The following is a 10,798-nucleotide window of genomic DNA, read 5'->3' on the forward strand; positions in this document are numbered from 1 at the left end:
TCAGCGCCCTCGCTCAACACCGGGGGTCACAGTGGCAACAACAGTGAGGAGGTCCGTCGAGACTTTTATCTTTGCAGACTAGTCTACTGGTGGAGGCTCACAGGGTTCCCTGAGTTGACCACTCCATTCCCTCCACCCGGCTGCACGTTGTGATTTCAGCTGAGCTCCCAGTTTCACGAGCACGCTGTATGCCATGACCACGCCCAATTGAAGTCATATGGGCTAAAGGCTAACGGCAAGCAGAGAAGAAAGTGCAAAGCAGGCACTTTCATTGGCTCCTTGCATGCTCTTACAGTCACTTGTGTCTGCGCATGCGCTTTCCAAGCCTGCCTCACCCCAGCTCAGCCATGACCGAGCCCCCAGCGATAATTCTCCAATGGGAAACTCAGGCAGAGTGCGGGCCCAGGGACGAATGGGTTGAGTAGTCCAGACAGTGATAGATGACAAAATGCAACATAGAACAGCCATCCAGCTGGTACATTTATGTTGAAAAATGTTGTGCCCGGCTTTGAAGAAATTGATAGAACCAGCCCTATAAATGAAGTCCCGGTGCTGAGCACTGGAAAGCTCCAGCACAAATGAATCACTGCACAAGGTGCAGTGAGAGGGCACTCTCTCTTAACTCCAGATGGGGTGAGCTTTTTCTGTTGCAGAATGAGGGTGGGCGGGGGTGAGGTGCAGCAGCTCCACACAAGCCCGCGGCTCCTCAGAAGTGTTCAGTGTCCCCAAACTGGAATGATGAGGTTTGAAGTCTGAAAACCTGATAATTCGGGGCCAAAAACAGCATGAAACCTGTAGATGCCTTGAATGGCAAGCTCCCCTGGGGATACCATTATGAGCAACTCCTGACAAGGTTCCCAGTCTCTTCCATTCACTGTGGCTGAGGGAAACTGTAGCTTTCCATAGCAAACATACCAACACCCCCCTCAAAGCCAGTAGTTGCAATGCATAGTAGAGGAATTAAAATATAAATGGTGGTGGCAAGTCTCGTAGGAATCAACTGGTGGACTTTACCCCACCAAAGACAAGGTATTGTGCAGGAAGGGTCGCAGGAAAAGATTTTCAGTATTTAGCATTTTTCCTAAAAGGAATGGATTTTCTGTTACCACCCAATTTAAAATCATACCCTTTCAATCAATGTCTTTGGTTTAATTCTTTGCTGCCCTTGAAATGTCACACAAATATAAGGGCACACTTCAAAATAGTTTTCGAATGCTGCTTTATTTTATTTCTAATTTTGATCATGAAAACAACTGGTTGCCCTTCAAACATTGATTATAGGAAGGAGAGGAATTAATTCAGAGCAACAGAAACAATGCAACTAGGTAACTACTCTTGCTTGGTATTGCAATTGAACCTCTACACGTGCTTATCTTTTGCCACTGTCATTTGCCATCGCACTCACTTTCTCTCCAAAAAATCTTCCTCTTTATTTCCCTTTCTATTCCCGCTTAGCTCCCTTATCACTTCCTTTCCCTTTCCCTTTCCCTTTGCTCTTTTCAGCCCCTTTCCCTTTCCCTTTGCTCTTTTCAGCCCCTTTCCCTTTCCCTTTGCTCTTTTCAGCCCCTTTCCCTTTCCCTTTGCTCTTTTCAGCCCCTTTCCCTTTCCCTTTCCCCTTTCCTTTTCCTGACCCATTACCTTCTCCTCCACCTTCCTGTTTATCCTTTCCCATCCCAGATCCCCTTTTGCTCCTCTTGACTCTTCCTTTTTCTTGATATTCTTCATCTTCATATTCATCCACCAGTTCCTCCTCGAATTCAGGCCTGTCCTCATCTTCACCTTCATCACCGGCGTCCCTTGTGTGCCTTGACCCAGTCTCGGCAGGAGCATGGTCTTCTTGATGTTTATGGTGGCCCTCTAAAAAACAAAAACATAGACAAAATACTTATTCCAGGACTGATGTCCCTCACCTTTGATGGCAAGGCTGTGGAGAGGTGTGGCTCACTGGTTAGAGGCGGCAGACCCGTAAGCAGAGAATCGGCCAGGGACCAGGGTTCAATTCCCGACGTGGCAGGGTTGTGGACTAGGGTCAAAACGGACTCGATAATTCTCGCCTAGGTACCTACTCTAACCAGGAACACACTCGGCAACTCTGGGCATTAAGCTTGCCTCATCTCTACAACGGCCCCCCACAGACGCCGGGGATGCCTGGTTTCACCTTGGAGATACCCAGAAAGGGACCATCTCACAGGGATAGCCAGGACGGGTTCCCCAGCGGTCTACAGCGCCGGGACGCCCCGTTGCTGGGGCAGCTGTGCGCTTTACAAGTCTACAACAACAACAAGGCTGGTCATTAGACAGAGCACTTTTAGAGTGTGCTCAGCCCCTAAGTGATAGAATCCCTCACTTTGCCAATGCCTGCGCCTTTCTTCCTAGAAAGAACTGGGTGAAGAGATGGTGAATATGTTTTGTCCACCTTCACATTCTAGTGGTTGCTATAAAGTGGCACGGGGCTGCTCCCACTCTCCTTTAATCTCAGCTTCATCGGGCACTCTGCATACATCTTTCCCCGGCAGGTACTCACATACAAACTTCTCATCTATTGGGCAAACAAGGCACCATTAATGGATCTGCCGAAATCAGCAGTGGGATACTCCCAGCGCATGTTGTGTTTTCAGCAATAAGGGTCTGGTTAAATCTGCCTCATGTTTAAAACACAGTTGGATAAACTACATGAGAAAGAAAACTGACTAAATCTATAAACCAGCAACATCTAAAGAGTGGAAGACAGAACAGCAATGAGGCCGAGCTTGACTGTTGAAAGTTTACTGTCCCACACAAGTATCATGACCTCCTCTGTCAGCCAAACAGCAGACACAATGCTGGAAGGCCCAGAAGAAGCCCCTTCGTTGACGTTTGAAGTCCTTCTCTGTCCCCCCCTCCATCTTCTTGTTGTGTGAGCACCCACAAGCATGGTCTGCATGTGGTATCTTACCAGCCCCCCATCACAATACTCCAGAGAGACTGGGAGAGGCATGCAAGGCACACACAAATACACCACAGGCTTTTAATGAAAGCATAATGACCAACATTGAGACAGAGACACAACTGCTTGATATGGAAAAAAATTGTAAACCATAGCAGGAGTAATATTGGTATGAATGATTTCTCTTTCAATGTTTTGAAGCATCTCTATTGTACAATTGTTTGAGTTTCTTTGCTGGGTGCCCTATTGAGTGTCATTGCATAGGCTCCTGTCCTTTGCTCATGTTCCCTGCCTATGTTTAAACATAACTGTTGTCACAATTAAAGTTCTCCCCTGACTCTAGGAGCTAGGCCATGCACTACAATCAAATATTAAAAATACTACATAAATATGCAGTGATGCCATCTTGAACAAAGGGCGCGATTCCTTTTAATGACACTGCATTGACAGTTTGCGTTACTCATGTCCTTGTTACACACCCTGGATGAATGCATGCACCTGCCTCTATCTCATGTGAAGATCTAACAAATGCCCCTCCCCATGTCTTATTCCATCTCATTCTACTCTGGCAAACAAATATGATTGGAACAAGAACATTGTTGTCATTCTGTAGCGCCATCATTGCCACCAGGCACTAATCAACTTCAGTGTGTGTTTCCACTGCAGCGATACACAACTGGATCCCTTTGTTTCTCTTACTTTGGATCCCAGTATTCCAGTTGAAGGGTGACTCCATCTCAGATGTGTGGGCTAAGGACTGATTATGTAAATGAGCTCCATGTAGATCCAGTGGAGATACATTATGTAAGAGGTTTGCTTGGTTTGGAGTTTGGTGCTTGCCTTAGCGCCTCTTCACGATACGGTTCATCCATCAAACATGCTTTCTAAGAATATGGTTTTCTAATTTCAAATTTATAAAGTTGTCAGATTTCTGAGGTGCATTCACAATATGTGCAATGGATATGAATGAAAACCTATCAGTGGATGAGTGCATTCCCGGAGTTGATTCACCCACTATGAATTCCCATTTGTACATAGAAACTGCAGCTCTTGTGGTCATCTTTTGAAGATGGAGGTCCCAGCTCTCTTCATTCCACAGACCTCAGTGTGTGGCCTGTGGAACCCTTTTAGAGATGGGTAGCGTGCATGACTACTGCCCCATGTCACATCTTAACCACCATATTTTTTTGGGGAAACTACTATTTCCTGAAATTACTTTTCCAAATGCAATTAGTGAGAAGGTGACTTTAGCTGACAACAGTTTTCAATTCGATCTATGAATTTGTTGAGGCAAAGCTTATCTTGTTTTTGTATGCTGTGCAAATTAGAAACATTTACACTCCTTAGCGAATTACGGTAAAACAATCAATAAAATATGGACTACATAGGGAGGGGACTTTCAATAATTGGTGAATCGATCCTTGTTCATTACTTTTGCATCGACAAGACAAACCTGTTTAAAGTGAAAAGCTACCGGATATGCGAAATTTGCTAGGTATTCAGTACTTAGTAATTCGCCCTCTATTTAACAGAACACAATCTTTAACAAGAGGGAAGCTAACACCCATGGGGATGTCACGGAAAGCTCCAAAATCTGGCTTACTACTTGGTGCATCTACACCCATATCCAGCTGTAGGGCCAACAAAGACTGCAGAGAACATTGAGACAAGGAATGGGTGGGAAACCATGATCCTTACCGAACACGGGCTTGGTGCACTTCATGCCGGACTCCGTATTGCAGCATTTATCTGCATTATCACAATCCCCATCTACAGAGCAGCTCTTGAACATGGAGAAATCTGGGCGAGGTTTACTACTCCTATGAGAAGATCCATCCCTGTCAGGGTGAAACCCATCTATATTCTGCTGCGTATGGTCCTCCGGATGCGACGATGGATTAAGTTTTTCTTTGGTCGATTTAGCCTTCATCTTCTTAAAATCATCAGGGTGTTTCCTAATGTATTCTTCAAAACACATCCCGGGCTTCGGAGCACCCTCATTCTGAGACGGATCTGTATAGAGGAAATAGAAAGAAGACCAGTTTGTGTTGCAGAAAACTTATGCACATTTCCAATTTATACAAATATTTGTGAAGTCCAGTTATGAACTGCGAGTTTGAAGCACAGACTTTGGACATGCACATGTCTAACTATTGAGGGAAATTCCCCTTTGAGAATGGACAGAATCAAAACAAGCCACACACATGTTTGACTGATATACCATTTTAGACATTTGGTGCTTAAAGTCATGCCTACATTTCCCCAAATTCTACTTGAGGAAATATGAACATTCTCAAGACCACAAATGTTTTATGTCCTAGAGCAAGACATGGAACTTGTGGCTATTAAAACTGCTTAACAGAATGTGTGTCTTTGATCCTCTTGACAGAATGATGTGTGTATATTTTGTGTGAATTGACCTTCAAATTCAAAGGTATCACTTAACTATCAGATTGAGGCAGATCTAAATCCTCATGGCCATGGAAGAGGAGGTCAAAACCTGGGAGAGAAGTGTAATGAATGTATGGGCCATGAGATCATGGAGAAGCTTTGCCTGCTCTGTCAAGCACTCATGCCACAGAACACTGAACATTTGCAAAACCTACCTGTTGCTGGGATTGGTGCTTCAATAAAGGTTAAAGTCATAGATGATTCATGATACAAAACCTCCTCTGATCACTTTGCAGGTTATACCTGGACTTTCAAGTTCCTAGAAAGATGGTGTCTCAGTCAAAGACGCGCCTGGTTTTTTTGTTGCAACACTGTCCATAAAAACACTCTGGTGGGTCTCTGAGTCCAAGGGTGCAACAGTTCTTCACAAGCCACAGCTGCCGAGGGGGCAGGCGTGACCAACTTGCTTTAAAGTGCAGCCTCGACTCCTGTGGCGTGGGACACGCCTTGTCTTTTTGCTGCAACACTGCCCAGAAAAATACCCTGGTGGGTCTCTCAAACCCAGGGTGCAACGGTTCTTCACAAGCCACAGCTGTCGAGGGGGGAGGTGTGACCAATGCACTTTAAAACGCAGCCTCGACCACTGTGGTGCGGGACGTGTGTGGGCTGTGCCTGGGCAAAGCACGGGCCAAGGGTGGGCCTGTCCTGGGCCCATTGGCGACAGGGGAAGGCAGGGAGGGGCCACCCCCTTGAGGGTGAAAACCATGGTATCAATTGTAGATCTGCACGTAGTCGGGCCTTAAAACCCATGGGAGCCCTGCCAGTGGGGGTAGACTGCCAAGGTGTAGCTACCCAGCAGTAAATGGATTCAAGAGTGTGCAGGGAGCTGTTTATTTGATGGTGACGGCTGAAGCCTGGATGAGGGCCGGACGGCACACCCCATGCTCCAACGGTAGCGAAAGAGTCAAAGGCAAGGTACTTTTCTTCCATTTTCACTCAGTTCATCTCCACTTTACCACTATGATTTATTTTGTTCCTGCATTTCTTGAAACCACCTACGACAGAGACCTATTGTTAGTCTCTCATTCATAATTCCTCAGCTGCAAATTTGTCTTCTGAATAGAGGGAAAGAAACACTGAAGGGGACTGAAAAGTCTTGTTAAATTACAGTTTGACCCCTGATTGGACAAGGGAAGAGAATACATCTTGTTCACTATTGTTTATTGTCCATTGACTGGGGGGAGGGGGGGAGTCAGTGACATTTGGTACCCTATTTTACAGGTGGGGTGGCGCAGTTATCTGGCAATTACTACCCCAACAGCTGTACAGTGTCTCCTTGCCTTATCACTCTGAGATTGTGAGTGACTGGTATTTTTTGGTACTACCGGAATCGTTTTTCCCCACTATTAGAATACTCCCTGAGTATGGACAAGAGGAAGCACCCTGCCCTGCTGGTAAGCCTCAGTCTCCAGATAAGCCCCAACTTTCACTATTAAAGTATATTACGGGAGCCATTGAAAGTATCAACTGTTGAAGAATGACTGTTCACAAACGGCGACTGTGTGACGGCCCTGTTAATAACATCCCACTCCCCTACCTACTGTCCAGTGATTTCTGTAAACATTAGTGAAGGCAAGGGCATGAAAAATGGAGTATGATAAGAAAGAGATTCATGGGTTAAATGGATGTATTCTACATATCCCTGAAACCATCTCCCCATCTAAATCTGACTCACCACCACCCAAACAGGTTAGAAAGCCATGAACTCATCCTAGTAGAGAGATAATGCAGGACAAGCAAGTAAATAGCCAAACCCAGGGCCTTCATCAGCCTGTAGCCACTTCAGTAAAGACCAACCTAGACCCAAACAGTATAATTACCAGTGAACCAGATGCATTAGCAGAGGCACTCAAACTGTGTTGTTGTTGCTAGAGAGAAAGCAAAACAGGATGAGAAGGGGTGGTTCGACACGTTATGTACTAAGGCCCATAAACGTTTAAAGGAGGCATTACATATATCTCCGAGGAGTACTACTGAAGTTCGCCAATGTAGAGCTGAATACAAGCAGGCTGTGAACTTCAGAACATCGCACCTAAGGGAGATGGCCTGGGAGTCCTTGCAGGAAGCAAGTACCAGCAATGACAATAGAGCCTTTTGGCGGATAATTAACTCCTCACGACTGAGTATAGATGAGGCCCACAGGATTGAGCTCGCAATACTGGAGGAAGAATGGATAAAACACTTTGCCAGTATTTACTCATTGCCCGACATAGCACCAGCTCTAGAGCATGGACTTAGTGACAATGATACTAAGGTCCCACTTCAAACTGCATCCATCGTTCCTTTTCCCTGGAGGAAGTTAATAATGTAACACAGGCAAGTAAAAGCAGTAAAGCCCCAGGACCAGACGCAATTTCAATAGATTTATACAAAGATAGCATCGCTTTATAGGGGCTCCTGCTACCCTTAGTATTGAGGGCCTGCTGTACAGCAGGTTTTTTGCCATCATGCTGTGAATCTACAATCGTACCTATTTACAAGAAAGGAGACCGTCTAAATCCAGCATCTTATAGACCGATTTCCTTGCTTGATTCACTAGTTAAGATAGCGGGTTGTATAATCCTGAATAGACTGCAGGATTCGGCTGAATCGCAAAATACCTTGTCTGACTTACAATCTGGCTTTCGCCCTGGGATCAGAACAATAGAGCAGAACCTCAATTTTTATATGCTAATCGATCTTTCATCGGCCTTTGATTGCGTTATACATACTAAATGACAGCTAAAAATGAAAGATATGGGGGTGGAGAGACCAATTATCAGCTTTTTTAGGGACTCATATACGGGATGTAAAGCCAGGGTTAGATACGGCATCAGAGGGGAATGCACTGAAGTTTTCAGCCTGGAGAGAGGGGTGAGACAGGGTTGCGTTTTGGCTCCCTTCCTGTTTTCATTATACATAAACAGTGTGGGCGGGGTACTTGCGGCATCTACTAACGATGTCCCACAAATAGGAACGCACCCTGTCCCAGCCCTCTTCCACACTGATAATGCTGTTCCCATGGCTCGCACTCCTTTGGCCCTTCAGTCCTTGCTCTCAAATTTGGTTGAATATATGAAGGAACATGACCTCCTAGCTAATCAAGCAAAAACCTTCATTATGAAATGTGGGAGAAATAGTAAGGTGTGCACAAACATTGGTTTTACTAACACTTTTTCCTACTGTGGGTTTTTAGTTGATAAGGATGGTTTATGGAACAAGGCCATTGCCAATAGGAAGTTCCAATTCAGCAAAGCTTGAATGGCCCTGAAAAGTTTTTCTAGATGTTTGGGCTCTATCTCACCTGAGGTGATAATGACAATTTAGAAATCAAAGTGCCTTAGTGTAGCACTTTATGGGGTGGGACTGTGGTGGGCACAAAAAATGTACAGACGTCCAAGTGCTTGGAAATTAATTTTTCAGTTATCTTCTTGCAATCCATAGAAGTGCATCAGTATATGTATGCCACACTGAACTGGGCACTCAATTCATTACAGATTTAATAAAACTGCAGCCAGTTCTACTTTGGCATAAAATCTGGACTTCAGAACATACTGGTCTTAACCGAGCTATAATCGGGGACTGTCTCAAATCAAGTTTATGTTCTTGTATCTCGTGGCTGTCCTACGTAGATTTTTTTCTGTGATATGGGCCATCCAGAATATTTTGAGAAGCCAGAAACATTAGACATCGTTAGAAGAAATATCCTGAGAAAGGAAGGATGATACACTTGGAAAACCTTAGATTCTTAACTGAAATTGCTAAACCTAGTGTTTTAAAGAAAACAATTGATTCTAACCACTTTTAACATGCAACCATATCTCAAAACTGTATTAAATGGAAGCCATAGGTTTGTTTCGACCCGCCTAAGACTGGACATATTTCATTGACTAATTAGCTTCCCAAAAATGAATGACTGGTCTGCACACCTTGCCAACCGTCCCTGCGACAATACGTTGCCTCAAAACAATATGCACGTGGTTTTACAGTCAACATAGGAAATTTTATATAGGAGTGATAATTAGACCACTCAGTTTTACACAATACGGTCCTACATATTTATTTTTGTAATCACTAGCTACCTTAGAGATCTGCTGAAGAATGTCATCTTTTTTATGGGCAGTTTTCTATGTCAGGAAGAAGATCTTACTAGAACTTGCTTAGAATAGGGCATAGGGTGCAAACATCTAGATATTGTGATCAATGTGCTCAAGGGAAATTGGTATTGAATGTGTAACATATCACACGTTCGCAGTTTATTATTAAACATATCGCACGTTCGCAGTTTATTATTAAACTAGATCTATGTACACAAGGTCTGGACAAGATGGAGGGCGTGGCGGACCTGAAACCTGGTCTCTTTGCCACCTTTCCTTGCACTGGTCCTGCCCAAGCATAGGCCAGCAGCACTAAGGGAATCTGTGTTTTTCTTTGTTTCCTTATCTTAAACGTAAGATGCAACTGATGAATTAATTTATGTAAATACGAATGCAGTTTACCCCATTACTCTATTTTTTTCATTAATAGTTATTAATTAATTTCTGTATCATTAATACTTGGTGCAAAATGTAACAGATCTTATTTTGCTCTAATATTGATTGATGTAGACTGGTTTTAATAGTTCCTCTTTAGAAATATTTGGGGAGGACACGCACTTAAGTCTATGCTTCTCGAAATCTGGTAGTTATAGGACTAAGCAATAATAGCGTATTTTTGTAACTGCACTTAATGTTTGGCACATATTTTGTTTCATGATATGAATTGCATAAATGATGTTTGCTCCTTGCGATGCTTTTATGGATGTTTTTATACTTCCAAATAAAGTTATTAAAGAAAAGAAAGAAAAACTTACCAGAAGATGTTACAGTAGCGACTGCGATGGCCAGCAGGATGGAGACGAGCAGGATCCTCATGCTGGGTCAGCCCTGTGGACAGTCTCAATGTCTACAGCAAGAACCGATAGGACCTGAACCGCTTCCACTGATGAGTGGGAGCAGAGCATGCATCATTTATAGCTCTCAAGTCCAGCCATCGATTATTCGATTATTCCAGCTGACCTAACCTAAACAGGCAGTCGTCTGTGCCTCATTGTCCGACTGATGTTTGCCTGAACTTTGCACCAGATACAAGGGTTGCAAATTACACAGTGTGATCTCCCACTTATGTGATGTACCTTGAGGGCTTAGTAATACAATCCAACAACAGATTAAGGTACTGGTTTCCTTCCATTTATACTATCTCAGGGTCAGTGTTCTCTGTTGTTGTTTAACATTTTTAACTGCAGTAGGAAATTTGTGATGCCTCTTGGAAGCAGAAATCATGGTAGGGGGTCTTATGATTCATTATAATCACTTGAACCACCTGAGATGAGCTAAGGCGGCTGATGACAGCCTCATCAACAGTCACATTCAGATTGGATGACCTTAAACTTCACCATTCAAA

At 43.9% G+C, this 10,798-nt stretch overlaps 1 protein-coding gene across 1 annotated transcript; it reads right to left on the reverse strand.

The window, feature by feature from the left end:
- Positions 1-1,208: 1,208 nt before the first annotated feature.
- LOC146813289 (uncharacterized) lies at positions 1,209-10,332 on the reverse strand. The gene is made up of 3 exons (XM_085614742.1): positions 10,209-10,332; positions 4,625-4,939; positions 1,209-1,857 (listed from the first exon to the last, which is right to left on the reverse strand). Exons 1-3 carry the CDS (start codon positions 10,267-10,269, stop codon positions 1,442-1,444), a joined length of 792 nt encoding a protein of 263 aa, XP_085470868.1. The 5' UTR covers positions 10,270-10,332; the 3' UTR covers positions 1,209-1,441.
- Positions 10,333-10,798: the final 466 nt, after the last annotated feature.

This window comes from Triturus cristatus, chromosome 7 (assembly GCF_964204655.1).
Source record: "Triturus cristatus chromosome 7, aTriCri1.1, whole genome shotgun sequence".
In the NCBI taxonomy this organism is placed as follows: domain Eukaryota; kingdom Metazoa; phylum Chordata; class Amphibia; order Caudata; family Salamandridae; genus Triturus; species Triturus cristatus.

What these genes read in the sequence shown, in the direction of transcription:
- LOC146813289 (XM_085614742.1), bottom strand. Translation starts at nt 10,269, where the DNA reads ATGAGGATCCTGCTCGTCTCCATCCTGCTGGCCATCGCAGTCGCTACT. An exon ending in CGCTACTGTAACATCTTCTG is followed by an intron (nt 4,940 to 10,208) that starts GTAAGTTTTTCT and finishes TCCTCTATACAG; the next exon opens with ATCCGTCTCAGAATGAGGGT. An exon ending in GTGCACCAAGCCCGTGTTCG is followed by an intron (nt 1,858 to 4,624) that starts GTAAGGATCATG and finishes TTTGTTTTTTAG; the next exon opens with AGGGCCACCATAAACATCAA.